Source organism: Genypterus blacodes, unplaced genomic scaffold (genome assembly GCF_046128005.1).
Source record: "Genypterus blacodes isolate CSIRO-AG114 ecotype Tasmania unplaced genomic scaffold, CSIRO-AGI_Gbla_v1 ptg000335l_1, whole genome shotgun sequence".
Lineage (NCBI taxonomy): Eukaryota > Metazoa > Chordata > Actinopteri > Ophidiiformes > Ophidiidae > Genypterus > Genypterus blacodes.
The window spans coordinates 55948-72500 of record NW_027467120.1 but is presented as its reverse complement, the minus strand read 5'-3'; the positions used below and the strand labels follow the sequence as shown (position 1 = coordinate 72500).

The window sequence follows — 16553 nt, the reverse complement described above, 5'->3', positions numbered from 1 at the left end:
CACTCCTCAGCCGTGTTCCTCCACAGGTAGAAGGTCGGTAACCCAGCAGGTCCAGGAGGGCCCGGTTCTCCTCTTCTCCCTGGACTGCCTTCAGGGCCGATCTTACCCTGCAGGAGACCAACAAGGGTAGAGAGAGAGAGAGAGAGAGAGAGAGAGAGAGAGAGAGGGGGGGGGGGGAGAGAGAGAGAGAGAGGATCTAAGATGAGGTCATAAGACAGAAAGGACAAATATGAGCCATTAAGTCAGAGGGGACGTCTGCTCTGTCCTCTCATACCGGCCCAGAGGGGCATCACAGAGGGGCATCACAGAGGGGCATCATGTCCTCACCTTGTCACCTTTGAACCCAGAGGGACCAGGATCACCATCACAGCCCTGCACACAGAGCAACAACACTCATTATCAAGCAGCACACAGAGGAAATTGGAGAGAGATTGGCCAGCATGCGTGCCTGTAGGGAGGTCCTTTCTCTGGGTAAGGACACTAGCTACCCCCCTCACATCTGTTCTGTAAGTGTCAGTTATTAATATTGATGCACTTTAAGCTGCCAGAGCGGAGCTGCTCTGTACAGGAGGAGGGAGGGGAGAACACAGAGCGGCTCAGAGCCAACAGGACGTCTTCCTTCATGTTCCTGCAGCCGGGATCAATCACAGTAACCCTGCCGACCGATCCCCTGGACTTTATGGCAGCGTGACTCCAGAGAGCGGCCCAGACGGGACCAGATGTGCAGTCTGGGTCTGGGTCTGGGTCTGGTTCTGGTTCTGTCTGCCCCCCAGGTCCTGACACCAGGTGAGCCCTCAGACGGGACGAGCCGACCCCGACCCCTCCCATCGCCTGGGAGCCGGGGGTCGTGACTGTCGCCCCGAGCGACGCTGTGACAGAGCGTGCGGAGATTTGTGGAGCGGTGGAATTCTGCGGCTCTGCGAGCGTTCACAGAGCGGCATCAAAGACAGGAGGAGCAACATGTGTTCCCCTCTACGTTCAGATGGAGAGCAGATCTCACAAACCATTAAACATCAACAGACTTCACACTTTCTTCATCACATTCTCCTCTCTGTAGCTCCGCCTCCTCCAGAGTCGCAGGTTCACTTTGATGCTCTACGTTTACATGTTAGAGCAGAAAACAAGCCTGGACAACATCCTGCAGAGCGGCAAGGAGGGAGGAATGTGACTGATGGTGTAGAAATGTGTACATGCTCTGTGTTTATGTTCAATCATACAGCAGCACACACACACACACACACACGGACCTGAGACACCTCTGAGGTTTGATCTGATCCAGACTACAAGCTGGCACACACACACACACACACACACACACACACGCACACGCACACGCACACGCACACACACACACACACATTCCAGAACACATGTGGAGTTATTATTTGTTGTTTTATGAATGAATGAGGATCATCTCAGGAGGAAGGGGGAGGGGCTTAGATGTGATCACATAGAGTAAAAAGCCTTTGTTGTCATTGCACGAGAACAATGAAATTACAAAGTGCTCCATAAAGGATGATGAGGATGATGATGATGATGATGTCAGACGTGTGTGCAGGTCCTGGGTTCAGAAACACTGAGACTCAAACTAAGAACCTGCAGAGTCACATTCATGTCTGCTCTCTGCCTCAGTTTGAAGAACAATCAAGTCCTAAAGTGAGAGTTTAGAATTTAAACTCATATATTTGTGTTCGCTTCATCTTTAGGATTGATTGCAGGAGTCACAACCTTTGCTCACACTGAGACATCGAGAGTTCAGGGCTTTGAACCAACATCCCAGTGGTCTTACCTCGGTCCCAGGGGGGCCCATCTGTCCCTGCTGGCCTCTCTGGAGCCGAAAGAGCTTCCCGTCCGAGCCCAGCACCAGGTCTCCGTCTCTGGACACGATGGTGACGACGGCGGGGCGGAGCTTATCTGTGTGGACAGGGAAGGAGCTCCTGGTGCTGTTAGGAGACGCATCAGAGGAGGAGAAACGAGGAGGCGCAGGTGAGACGGAGCTCAGGGCTTCACTCTTCTCCTCCCTTCCTCTATTGGAGTCCGGTTGGATCTTTGGAACAAAGGGAAATCCCACTGAAGGTTTCCTGGGAGTAATCCCAGCATCCAGGTCAATGATGACGTCATCAGAAGGTTTCCCAGGGAACAGCGTTGAGCTCCTCCCTGCTGGCTCCTCCTTCTTGTCTGTGGTGATGTTGTCCTCCAGGTCCACCTCAGGTTTGCCCTTCTGGTTTCCTTTCCTGGGCGGCTTCCTCTGAGGGTCCAGCTGAGCCCCGCCCTGGAAGCTGGGGTCCAGTAGGTCCGTGTCCTCGTCCACCACAAAGACGTCCCCGCGACCCAGCGCTCCTTTCCGGTCGGGCCCAGAGGGCACGGTCCCGTCTCCTCGAGAACTCCCTCGACGCGAGAACACATTCTGTAGAAGAAGAGTCAGACAGGAAACATGAGAGCCAGGACAACAACATCACCGCATGGAGATCAGAAGGTCAGAGCTTAGACCAGACACACATGGAGGACGTTTAAGAGACGGAGACAACGTGATTCCTTCATTCTGATCTGAGTCAGAGGAGTGACCTCATCCTCAGACTGAGGTGTTTACATGTTTACATTATGAGGCTGCAGCATGAGGGAGGAGTTTAAACAAAACCACAACATTCAGCTTCATAAGTCACCGCAGGCGACGCCGAGGAGGATCAGACTCAGCCACAGGTGTACCTAATAAAGTGAGCACATATAAACAAACAATGGAGTTAAAGTCCTGCTGCATCCAGAGTGAAAGTAAAACACACACACACACACACACACACACACACACACACACACACACACACACACACACACACACACACACACACACACACACACACACACACACACACACACACACACACACACACACACACACACACACACACACAGGGCCCGAGGGAGCGGCGGTGCAGAGAGGCCTTCTGAGGGTCGGGACCAAAGAGCCGTAAATTCAGTTTGATGACCCTAATGGGCTGAAATGGAAAGCAGTAAAGTGGAGCTGAGAGGCATGTGGAGAGAGGCCTGCTGGGAGGAGTGAGGAAGAGGAGGAGGAGGAGGAGGAGGAGGAAACAGGAGAGCAAAGTGAAGCAGAGTGGAGAGTTCCAACCCAAACATAAAGATCATCACTATGAAATGCTGTGTGTAATCACATGTTGTGTCTTTGTGGTAGAAGCTTATTCAGTGAGGAAGAGGAGGGTATGAACATGAAGATTACACAGCTTACATCAATACAAATCAAATACAAACAGTGATTATAAGCCACAAAGCTTTACAGGCGCACAGATCTCAGGTTTCCTATTTGGTTCCGGGCGTTTATTTGGAGAGAATCAATTGATCGCGGTTTGATTCTGATGCAGCGAGGACACACACACACACACACACACACTCACACACACACACACACACACACACACACACACACACACACACACTCACACACACACACACACACTCACACACACACTCACACACACACACTCACACACACACACACACACACACACACACACACACAGGATCTGGCTTTCGTTCTTCAAAGCTGAAACAGGAGAGAGACACTCAGGGTTGAGTATCAGCGTTGATGCGGGGGCCTGAGGCGGGGGCCGGGTGGCTAATGTGAGCCGGGCGGGCGGACTGAGACAGACCAGGGACCCAGGGGGGGACAAAGCCCCTTTCTTCACATCCCAGCCCCGGCCACAGTCGGGCAGATAAGCCGACACCGGATCTGTACGTATCTCTAAGAAACGCAGGCTTCAGTCTGTTTGACACAGCAGCCAGTCAGCAGAAAGACACACACACACACACACTGACAGACACACACACAAGCACACACTGACAGACACACACGCACACACGCACACACTGCAGCACCAACACTGAGGGGCCATCACAGCTTCCTCTGCATGTGTATCACATCACTAATGAACTCTGTGATGTTAATAAGTGATGTGAGGTCTCAGAGAGACACCAGAGAGCTGCTCCATGTTTACCTCTCATCTTCATGTAAACTCAGACATTCAGCAGTTTCACTTTATAACAACCTGCTGTGCATGAAAGTGACAAAGTGAATAATGAAGTCCTCCTGTTCAGGCTTTATTCTTTATATCGTGTGTGTGTGTGTGTGTGTGTGTGTGTGTGTGTGTGTGTGTGCTGTACTTATGTCTGAGTCAGCAGATTCAGACTCAGTCCCACCCTGATCTATAGGTGACCACATGTCAGCAGTGTGTTGGCCTGCAGCCATGTGTGTGTGTGTGTGTGTGTGTGTGTGTGTGTGTGTGTGTGTGTGTGTTTCCTTCATGCTGCTGTCAGATGAAAAGAGGCCATTCTGTTTTCTGTGTCTGAGATGAAGTGAAGCTTTGGCTGTAAACGTCTGTTAGATGATTTATCAGGTCTGGAACTTGTGGGCCCCTGAAACCTGTTAGGACTCAGCACAGACCTCTGAGTGACACAGGAGAGCTTTGACTCACATCAGGAAGAGTCAACGTGTTCTTGGACATCCAGCCTGGGCTCTGTGGGCTGTGAGACGTTATGATGACATCATCTCCCTGCTCTGAAGGCGTCTGATTCTCTGGGTCATTTTTAGATGAAGACTCTCCTCCTCATCATCATCTAAGAGTGAAACTTGTCTTTTGCATCAGAGTCACTCTGAGTGTGAGGAGCAGGGGGGAGGAGCTCCAGGTCAGGAGCCTAATGCCTTGGTCAAGGGCAACGGCAGGAGCATTAACCTAACACATGTTTCTGATGTTAGGGGCGTGGCTAGAGACGACCCGCTCAAACTTGCTCTCAGGGGACAAACAGCTGATCAGACTCAGCTCCAAACCAGACCAACAATCAGGCCCAAACTCATACTGAGTCTGAGGCCAGCGGCTGGGATCCTGCTGATGTCTCTAAAGCAGAGAGCAGATGAGTTTGGGGAGGAAACTCTCAAACATCTGTCCATGTTGGGCCAGAGTTTCCATCTTCATCAGCGTGAGTGGAGGGTGAAGGTCAGGGTGAGCATGAGGGTTAAGGTCAGAGGTCAGAGGTGTGACCTAAATGTGAACTAAACACCTTTGTTCGCTCGGAGGCCTGCGCAGCTTTTTAATCATCTCCAGTTCTCTGCTGGTTCCTCTGTGTCAGGCTGGTATGAGGATCCTGGACCTGCAGGGACTTGTGGGAGATAATCTATCACAGCAAAACCACTAAAGTGTGGTTGCCTGGTAACGCAGCACAAAGCCCACACGCTCCTGTAAAGCCAATGATCTGAAATGAATGACTTTAATCTCATCTGTCAGACCCAGCTCTGCTCCTGCGTGTCCTCAGAGGGCCGAGCGAGTGTGAAACCAAACACACACACGAGAGAAAACAACAATGTGGGGAATTCAGGACTTAATCTTACAATCTGACTCTAAACCTGATCCAGTCTGCCACGGATTAGGACAAATCACAAACCTGTGATCATGTAATCGCAGGCCTAAGACCTTAATCAGGCTCAGCTCAGTCTGGTTTAGAGCCAGCTGTAAATGCAGATGTAAACACGCACAAACCAACACAATGTTTACGGGACAATCAAGTCGATTAGGAGGAGGGCGAATGTCAGCGAGGCTCAGCTGGAGCGGATTAATGCTCATTACAGATCTGTGAGACCAAACAGCTCCACACACACACTCACGCTGCGGGCTAGAGCGCCGCCACACACACACGCACACGCACACACACACACACACACACACGCTCGCCCTCACAAAGGGCCAATCAGGTGGAGAGGTGCGTAAATCTGAGCGCAGGTATGCAGGCTCCGTCAGGCTGCAGGCGTCAGGAGCCGGAGCCACCGGACAGAACAGAGAGAAGAAGACTGCACGGCAGATTAGAAGACTGGAGAACAGGTGGTTAGGAGACAAGCATCAGACAGAGAATAGAAGGAAAGATAGAAGGAAGGAAGGAAGGAAACAGGTCAGTGGCTGCTTACATGCAGAGACGACTCACACACTCCATACCTGCTGAGTATATACATGCACTCAGCTGACACACACACACACACACACACACACACACAGATGGAGTAAAGAGGAGGAGAGCAGAGTGGAGTGAGGAAGATTGATGGCCCTCAGTAAGCGGTTGAAGTCTTCATGTTTGCTCCTGATGCAGAGTGATTCACAGCCTGAGACCTCACAGATCCAAACCCCACCTGGAATCTGATCCAAAACCTAAACACAACAGGATTTATCTCCCTGGGAGCCTCAGGTCGGCTCCCGTAAATCAACCTCCTGCAGCGGGCCGTACCTTTACGCCGGCCGACCTCTGACCTCCAGTGTGTGACCCGTCTAACTCCAGCAGCAGGAAGCCCAGCAGCACCCAGCACACGGCATGACCACGCATGACTGCAGAGGAGCGGGTCTGCCAGCACCTCCTACCCACGGGCAGAGGAGGAGAGGGCCGACCGGCTCCTCCGGCAGACACACCCACCGCACACACACACACACACACACACACACACACACACACACACAGACACACACACACACACACACCCCAGCATTAACAGCAGTCATATATCAAAGTGAGCGATACATCTAATCTGACATATGTAGCAGAGACACAGACTGCTGTGGCCCCGCCCACTGCAGCCTCAGGGCGGCGGCGTTGAAACATCGCCTCAAAACACGCTATGAGTCTGGGAGAGGAAATGTAGACGCAGCAATACACTGTAAAATAATACAAAGTCTCCTGTGTCGCTGAATGTTTAGATTTAAAAGAGTTCAGATATCTGACAGAGCTCCAAACCTGGGAGGAGCCGTCTGAGGAGAAACACCAGGGTGTTCACCAGAATCAACAGGCAGAATAACCTGGGAGAGTTCAGGAGGACAGGGACCATGGTAACCATGGGGAGGAAAAGGAGAAGCAGGAGATTCAACTCATGTTTGTTTTCTCATAAAGAACGTGGAGCTCAGATCAGCCTGGGACCAACAAACTCTACAGGAGAAGATGTCCTATTTTGGTTTGAATGCAGGGGTTTCTGGGAAACGTAAAGCAGAGAAGGTCACAACCTCTAAACATCTTCGTCCCTCTGTCCTGCCTAAAGGACCGGACCTTCATGAGGCCTCCAAGAGACCGGACCTTTACATGAGGCGAGAGTCAAAGGTGTTGCTCCCCGGAGGCAGACCTGGATCTCTGCAGCAGGGGTCGAGCTCTTTACCCTGTTCTGACCCCAAACACCCTACGGTGGAAGAAGCAGAAGGTCCAAGTGTCCCTCAGCGCTGGATGAAGCTCATCAGACTGAGTATGAACATGTGACACCTGAAGATCAGCTGGAGTGAATAAGGATCCTACAGGAAGTGAGGGAATCCCCTGCTGCTCCACACATGTGTAAGAGGAGGGCCAAGCCGTGGCTCCCACACCGGTGTCTAGCTCACTTTGAGGGAAATGTGGCCCACAGTTTCTCTGAGGTGGCGTTGATTTACGGCGTGAGGTCGACGGGGAGCGGAGAGGTTCAGCGCTACGAGACAGAGGAGAGACGAGGGGCTGCACCCCGACACAGGAAGTCCAGGAGCAAACACGGCGGTTTGAGAGGACCTGAGCACTGGGAGGTGGAGTTGATGAACAGAAACGTTTAGTATAAACTGTGAGGCAGATGTGCAGGGGACATCAATGGTCTAAACTACTTCCTGCCACATTTAGAGCTTCTCCTTGCCTGATGGCTTCCAGAGATCTTTACCGTCTGAAGCCTCTGAACCAGGTGGACTTAGAATCTGGATCACATGAAGGTGTCACACATTGGACAGAGGGTTTCCACCTCCTGACTCAAAGCAAACTGGAGCCTCTTCACCCTGCTGAACTCGTCTCTCGTCTCTGCTGCTCATCTTTGAGTCTCCAGCCTTCAAACACACTTCAGCACATCAACAGAGACATGAAACACTTTCAGAGACTTTGCATCTTGATTTGCAGTTTGCTTACAAAGACGTGAAACCCGACTTGGACTTGATACAGAAGGAACCGGGCCAAGGCTCTTCCTCCTCCTCCTCCCTTGATCTCCTCCTCCTCCTCCTTCTTCATCAACGCCCCCCTCCCCCCTTTCGAACCTCGTTCTCCATGATTTAAAGGCCTCTGGTCTCGGCTGTAATTACGTCGTTTTATATCCCGGCATGTTCTGAAGCAGCAGCCCCTTGTGTTGGCTGAGCTGCTCCTTCGTCCTGTGGACACAGAGCAGAGCCTCCAGGAGGACGTCCGCCTCTTTCACAGCACACTAGATATGTTTTCAGTTAGCAGAGCAGATTGTTTGCTCTTTGATGCTTCACGCAAATAAGACAAATCTTCATGTGGTTCCCTTCCAGCAGATCTGTGATTGGCTCTCCTTCATTACATCATCTCTCAGGAAGTGAGAGCTCTGAGTTAGGGCTGGGACGTGTTTGTGTTGTTGTGCGTCTGTGCGTCTGAGGGGCGTTCACTGCCCTCCAGAGAGCCACAGAGACCAGGCAGCATCAGACGGCGCTGACCTTTTAAAAAATGACCCCGCCGACTCCTCGCCGAGCGGAAACACAAGCGCTGAAGATAAACAGTGGAGCTGAGAACACTCATGTGGCAGTGATGTGCTGCAGGTTCCACTGAGCCCCAACCAGGGTGAGATGATCCAGCAGCGTCGCCAAGGGAACACAGGGCTTAACCACACATCTAACTGAAGTCTTAATGTCCTTACAGGGGACGACCCGTCCGTCCGGACACGCCTCAGTCATTATTATGACATGTTTCAACAATATTAACACACATGTTTCTCCCTGAAGCAACTTGATTTGTTTCTGCACTCTAATCTGAACCATAAGCGCCTGAAGCTCCACTTTACCACCGTCTCCTCCAGTCAGCATGGATCACTTCTCTCTGCAGACTCACCGTCAAACATCTGGAACCTTCACGCTGAGGACTGTGTTCAGTACTGAGCCTGACATAAACACCAGGCTGACTTCCTCTGGGTAAGGACAGTAACCACCCCCCTTCCTGTCTCCTCCATCTAGTCTGTAGTACAGCACCACTCAGTGGACAGTCTGGGACATGGTCTTTGGTTCAGTGAACCTGGATGTCCCCTTTATAGTCTGGACATATGTTTGATGTTAATGCTCCTAAAATCCCGGCGTCTGCCTCTGATGTGATCACACAGCAGGGACACACACTCACACAGCTCATCACAGACAGCAGGTACAGCAGGAGGACCTGAGGTCAGGGCAGAAACCCAACAAACATCTGGACCAGGACAAGGACCAAGACCAGGGTCGGGCTCCTCTGCAGCTCGTCTGTCAGCCCGTCCCACCAGGATGAAGATATCAGAGTTCCACCTCATGGAATGGAGGCAAACCTAATGTGTCTGCTCTCATATGCCCCTCTGGATGACCTCTGACCTCTGACCTCCAGCCAGCTGCTTTGGCCAAACAGGAGGTGTGAGGGGAAACAGTTTGACTTTTCTTTGACCAGCGACTCTTGCAGCAACTCGTTCCAACTTTGTGAGGAAACATCAACACAAACTGCTCAACAAACATAAATGGAACTTTTTTGGTAATAAATCAGATTAAGCTGATTGTGTTAGACTGAAGTTCAGCACAAAGAGTTTATATGATGAATATCTTTACCTTCTTTCAAGTTTACAAGCTGACTTAAGAGATGAAGGCAGAGCAGTGATTAACTTTGTGCCTCTGTTGTGTCTGAGGCTGAGTGAAGCTCAGAGTAACGAGCTGAGTCTGAGCCCCAGTGAGATGAGGGAGCTGAGTCTAATCCCGGCCTTTGTGCGAGTCTGGGAACACAAACACCACGTGTGATGACGGATCTGAAGATTAGAAGCAAAGGTTTCCTTCCAAGCGTTCCTTCTCCTTCTTCTCTTTCTTCTCCTTCTTCTTCTTCTTCTGCGTTTCTGCAGCGTCCATGACATGAAGCCTTCACACGCCGGTGCAAACACAACATATTCCAGGCCAATCAGCTTCATCTGCATCTCTGAATGTGAATCAGGCGGAGGTTTGTTTGATATGCAAACTCTCTCAGTCATCAAACCCACAGATCTTTCTCCTCCATCAGACTGAACACACACACACACGCACACACTCATTTATTACGGCTCTGAAGAGGAGAAGCCTCCGCCGCTCCTCCGCCGACCGGCCGTGCTGGGACCTGAACATTCCATAGGGTAAAGTCATTTAATAAGCTTATCTTCACAGATTGACAGACGCACAGAGACGCGTCAGGATGATGGATGCTCTGTGCCGGAGCAGAGCCATGAAGGAGGCCTCCCCTCTCCAGAGGCTGCCGTGGAAACGCCGGGCTGGAGATACGGAGCGGGGAGCATGAAGGCCTCGAGCGTGTGTGTGTGTGTGTGTGTGTGTGTGTGTGTGTGTGTGTGTGTGTGTGTGACAGATGAAGCTTCAGGCAGAGAGTGTGATCCCTGTTCAAACTATTTATGAAACTAAAAGAACCTCAGACGGGATTCAGACTCACACAGGCTCCTACATGAAACACACACAAACAGAACTATGTCAACACACACACATTAACCCTCTGGAGTCTGAACAGCTTTAAAAACACATTCAGTTTGTCTGAAGGCTCCACAGCTGCACCAAACTAACAAACACACACTTTAATACAGCAGCAAGAACAAAACTGATCCCACCCCCAGATTTTACTTCCTTTTTCAGGGAAACTACTTTTTCTATAAAACAATATTATTAGTGATATTAATATTATTATTATTGTTATCAGACATTCTACAAATCAGATTGAATTATCCAAACCTAGAATATTTATTTCAGAAGAATTTTGCTTCTAGAATTTCAAAAGAAAGTTTAATCTCTATCCTCAAGACAAGTCTGGAAAAATAGGAATTAAAGTAAATACATTTTTTGTATTTTCCAGTACTTAAACTTAACGTATATATTTACTGTTCAAAGATTCAGGCACAGCAGAAATGCATTTTGTTGTATTATCATATACAACGACAATAAAAGCTATTCTATTCTATTCTATTGTTCTGTCCTGTCAGTTGTGATCAGGTTGATGATTAAACTGTAACTCATTGTGTCACAAACCTTTCCATCTTGTTTCTATGAGAAACATCTGTCAGCTCTGATCCGTGTTCAGTCAGGTGGCCTCACAGAAGGCGGCTGATGTTGAACATGCAGGTTATGTGGTTCAGACCCATCAACATGCTGTGAAGCTCAACGCTCTGGCTTTGTAATTATGCGCTTGGCTCCGGTCCCGACCTCCATGAGTGTTTAACATCTCAGAGCCCGGCGGGAGCGGAGAAGATTAACTGGTGGAGCTCCGGGTCTCTGAGGAGAGCACCTGTCAGGGAGCGACCGGAGGGCCCGGTCAGCACATACATCACCTTCAGGCAAGCACAACAAGGCAGCCCGGGGACGTCAGAGCAGAGAGAGAGTGAGAGAGAGACAGAGGGAGAGAGAGAGAGAGAGAGAGAGAGAGACAGAGACAGACAGAGAGAGAGAGGGAGAGGGAGAGAGAGAAGGAGAGAGAGAGAGAGAGAGAGGGAGAGAGAGAGAGAGAGGGAGACAGAGACAGAGAGAGAGAGGGAGAGAGAGAGAGAGGGAGACAGAAAGAGAGAGAGAGAGGGAGAGACAGACGGAGAGAGAGAGCGAGAGAGAGACAGAGACAGAAAGAGAGAGAGAGAGAGAGAGAGAGAGAGAGAGAGAGAGAGAGAGAGAGCTGAGAGAGAGACAGAGACAGAGAGAGAGAGGGAGAGAGAGAGAGAGGGAGACAGAAAGAGAGAGAGAGAGGGAGAGACAGACGGAGAGAGAGAGCGAGAGACCTCAAAAATGTCCTTCTACAGTTCTTGTTGACAAAACCACCAAATCAGGCAACGCCCACATGACCTGGGTGAGCCTGAGTAACTGAGCTTGAGTAACTGAGCCTGAGTGAAACCATCAGCGACACAGACTGATGGGTGAGCAGGCAGACAGGTCTCTCCACACCCAAACACACTCAAACTGGGCCAGCCAGCCGAGGATGAGGAGCGGCGTGGCTGGGCGGCGTGGGTGGGCGGAGCCTCCGTCACTTGAGGCTTCACACCACAGCGATAATGAATGACAGAAACCAAACACTGGTGATTCCACCGACCAGAGTGATGAGGAACCAAACCACAGGAACCAGAGCGGCTGGTTGGTGAGCGCAACCGTAGCTGCCCACAGCTGGATCTAATCGCCATGACGACTGGTCAGCTGCCCTGCTGCCCAGCTGTGGAACCTGGCAACCGCTTGTTGTTGTGTGTTTGTGTTTAAGCATGTGTTCCTCTGCAGGTATGTTGGCTCCGCCCCCTACTTACTGCTCTGATGAAGTCCAGGAAAGACTCGTCCTTAGAATGCCTCATCAAGACCTCCAGGTCGTTTGAGGACAGCAGCAGATCCTGAGAGGAGACAGGAGAGAGGAGACAGAAGAGAGGAGACAGAAGAGAGGAGACAGAAGAGAGGAGACGGGGTTATAGCAGCCAGACCCTCATCAGACCACAGGCCTCTGATGGGCTGGGATGGAAGCTTCCTCTTTCTCTTCTTCACAGCGTTTCTAAGAGGGTCTACAGTGAGTGTGTGAGCGGTCTGCACCCCCCCTCCTCACCTCCGGGGCTGTGTTGGTGCGCAGGGAGCGAGGAGGCTTGGCCACTGCTCCTCCGCATCGAGGAGCGTGGCGGCTGCAGTGGTGACGGGCGGCGCTCGGCTCGCCCATCAGGAAGCTCAGCTGGCGGAGATGACCCTGAGAAGAGAGAAGAAGAAAGACAGGAAATGTAGGAACGGCTGGGACGACACACACTGCAATAATAAACCACCACAGAGGAAGAAGACGACTCCATGATCTCTGTCAGATTCAGCACCATGAGACCTGATCCAGAATGAGACCTGAACCCAAACAGGATGCTCCATTAACAGGACCATCAGAGATCCAAACAGACCTGAGGCCACATCATGGACCTGACCGGGCCTGGACATCCTGTCTGAAGACCTGAGGGTGTGTTTGTGTGTGTGTGTGAGACAGCATGTACACACAACACGGCCTTAACGTGTCTCATGTGTGCAAACAGAACAGAGCCCCGGTGCGTCGGGTCACAGCCGGCCTCACCATGTGTCCCTGGGAGCCTTCAACAGGGGCCAACATGAGGAACTACACATCAACACGCATCTGTCCCCAGGCCATGATCAAGTGTGTGTGTGTGTGTGTGTGTGTGTGTGTGTGTGTCAACCTAATTCAGGCTTTACATGAGGTTTGCTTTAATCTGAGTAGAAATAAAGTTTCTCACACACACACACACACACACACACCATGTCTCTCAGCTCTAAATCAGCTCAGTGATGTGAGACAGGTTGTTTATGTTGCCTGATGTTTTGGTCTGCAGCCAGAATCCCATGGACCCAAACCCTGGAGCTGTAGCCGTGACGACAGAGAGAGTTACACATTGAGGCAGCACACGCACACACACACACACACACACACACACACACACACACACACACACACACACACACACACACACACACACACACACACACACACACACACACACACACACACACACACACACACACACTCCTACACTCTTCAGCCTCTGGAGAGGACGAGTCAGCGCCTCAGAGGGAGGAAGAGCTGCACCCTCCAGCTCACTGAGAAAGTGTCACCAGAGGAAAGGAGGCAGGAGAGGATGCATGATTCATCCTGAACCCTAACCCAGATGCCCGCCCCCCCCCCTCATTCTTCATCACCATCAGACTGTAACATGAAGAGGAGGGCGTGTGTTTAGAAACACAAACACACCGTTCCTAAGGATCTACACTTTGAATCTGAGATGAAAAGACAACCAGGGTTGGCTGAGGCCACAGTGTGTGTGTGTGTGTGTGTGTGTGTGTGTGTGTTGCATGCTTGAACATGCAGAAATGCCTTCTTTAAACAGGACAAATTAATTGCTGTGTTTGTGCGTCTGGCTTGTTGCCCTGGATGAAGATGGAGGAGACTGATCTTTATTATTGATCTTTATTATTGATCTTTATTTGCCGGTTGTTCTTCAGTCTAGTCAACATCCTGATACCAAGTAGCTGATGTCATCCTCAGCCATTCTAACTCTATGAAAACAAAGCGTTGGTGTAAACGAGCTCGGCCCACATGTTGACGTCCTCTGGTGTCTCAGCAGATGAAGATGATTTGTGTCTCCGCTCCTCGTCTTCATGCAGCCTCAGACCAAACTACTGAATGTTCTGAGCCTGCTCTGATTCTCTGGAGGCTCGTTCATGAACAGGATCTCAGCCGGCTGAAGGATCTGATCATGGTCTGATGTTTGTGTCTGTAGATGATCTGAGGCCGGAGGTGTGTGAGCGTGATCGTATACTCACTTCAAACGGCGTGTCCAGGCTCTCCACCGTTCCTCCCACCATCAGCAGCCCGTCGGCGCTGATGCCCATCCCGTGGTAGACCCAGTCCACGCTCTCCACCAGAGAGCAGTCGACATAGAGCGCCAGACGCTGGGCCGACACGCTGAGCGCCACACGGTGCCACTCGCCGTCACACAGGCCGCCAACCGGGAACCTGACAGGGGGCACAGGGGTCACATGGGGTCACATGGGGTCACACAGGCCTCACACCTCAACACCTGGGATCTACAGAGGAGGAGGAGGAGGAAGAGGAGGAGGAGGACTCACTCGTAATGCCGCTGCTGCGTGCCGATGAGGATGACGGCTCGGGTGCTGATCCTGAGCTGCAGCATCACGTGGCTGTCAGGGCTCAGCATGGTGAAGACGCTGCACTCGTCCCTCTGCTGGCTGCGGACCTGCAACAGCAGACTGAACTCCTCTGGGAACCTGCACACACACACACACACGCACACGCACACGCAAACACACACAGGGTCATATCTACAGGTTGAGTGGTGTACCTGTGTGTGTCCCTGTATGTGTACCTGTGTGTGTACCTGTGTGTGTCCCTGTGTGTGTACCTGTGTGTGTACCTGTACTTCCACCTACCCCTCAGTGAGGACTTGTCTCAGGGGCAGAGCCAGAGTGGAGTACTGTCCCACCTGCAGGACGGGACACCTGCTGCTGTCCAGGGCCAGAGACGCGTTGCTGCTGTTGGTCACCTGGAGGGAAATCTCCTCCAGAAGGTTCACCTCATCTGCAGCAAGACAGGTTAGAGAGAGAGACAGGATGCTGAGGAGGAACGAGCAAGATCTTAAATGAGAGAGCGAGAAGTTAAGACCCGAGATGAGACACAAAGGTGACTGAGTTCTGGGGACATAACATCTGAACTGGGTCAGTAGGACGTGTTGGACTGTTTGGACCTCCTGTGCTGCTACCAGATGTTCTTCTTCTTCTTCTTCTTCACACCAGCTTCAGACACCATCCATGAGGAAAAGGTTCAGGGTCAAGATGTCAGATGGAGCTCAGAGCAGTGTTCCCGTTTGTCCCTCAGGTCCCTGAGGTCAGCAGGTCCACAATGAGCCGGGAGGAGAACGCCACACAAACCTAAACACTGTCACTGATCGAGTTTGGACATAATTTAGCCCCTAAATCATAAAGTTGAGTGAAACCGCATGCATATCACTTTAAGAGGCTCTAAAGTGGAGCCCAGTGGGGGTTTGCAGGCAGACGGCCACCATCTGCTGCAGGAACGTCATCATTCCTCCGGTGGCGTTGGAGAATAAACCTCAACACGCCGTTTGTTCGCTCGCCGACTTCATTACCAAAGAAAAGTGGAAAAGGTGCTCAGGGATCGGAGCCCCTCAGAGCTGGAGGGGACTGGAACACATTCCATTCTGTTTGGGCTTTATGATGCGGCGGCGGCGGCGCCCCACAGTGCCTCACATTGTTACGCCTCATTTCCTGCCGTTGGATGCGAGTACAGGAAAGGTATTCTTGGTGCCCAGAGGTGGGATTTGTTGATCAACACTCGTCCTAGGGCTTATGAATGCCGCTCTTCATCAGTTTAGGAGAAAATGAGTCATCGCTCACAGACTGGCATTGTTGTACGCTTTATCCTACGCCCGCATGGGAGAACGTGTGAGCTCACCGCGTTACGTGGAAGGAGGGGCTGAGACTAATTAGGCTAACGGAGGAGGAGGAGGAGGAGGAGGAGAAGGAGGAGGAGGAGAAGGAGGAGGTGGAGAGCTTTGAGGAACACGCCAGCAAATCAATTTGTTCTGTTTGACCTCAGCAGTAAAAACATTCCTGCCTCGTCGATCTCAAAGCGGAACACGATGGCGGCGCTTTAACGTGAACCCTCCACCATGATGAACGCGTTTCAGACGGCCCGGGGAGGTTTTCCACACGTATAGAGTTCCTCCAGAGGATCAAGCCGCCGCTCTTCCTCTGCTGCTCTGTCAGAGCCCTCAGAGACTCGTTTGCTCTTCACACTGGCAGCCTGACGGTTTCTCTCTGCTGCCCTCAGGAATGGACCCGGCTCCGGTGTCACGCTGTACATTCCTGCATACCGGCCGTCCACAGGGCCGCAGGCAGACACACGGACCAGAGGGGGGCTCAGACAGGAAGACACGGCTTTGAGGAATGGAGTAACACAAAGGACGCACAACAAACTGGAGT

At 51.5% G+C, this 16553-nt stretch overlaps 1 protein-coding gene across 1 annotated transcript in view; it reads right to left on the bottom strand.

The window, feature by feature from the left end:
* The window catches only part of LOC142988564 (uncharacterized), a 19264-nt gene extending 4393 nt beyond the window's left edge, over positions 1-14871 (bottom strand). The window contains exons 1-8 of the mRNA XM_076137761.1: positions 14864-14871; positions 14661-14819; positions 14355-14547; positions 12595-12729; positions 12308-12388; positions 1790-2407; positions 328-372; positions 1-107 (exon numbers count right to left, since the gene is read on the bottom strand). The exon at positions 1-107 is cut by the window's left edge and continues 13 nt beyond it. Of these exons, the coding sequence (XP_075993876.1) occupies positions 1-107; positions 328-372; positions 1790-2407; positions 12308-12388; positions 12595-12729; positions 14355-14547; positions 14661-14819; positions 14864-14871 (1346 nt within the window). The remainder of the gene's footprint in view (positions 108-327; positions 373-1789; positions 2408-12307; positions 12389-12594; positions 12730-14354; positions 14548-14660; positions 14820-14863) is intronic.
* Between the last annotated feature and the right edge of the window lie 1682 nt (positions 14872-16553).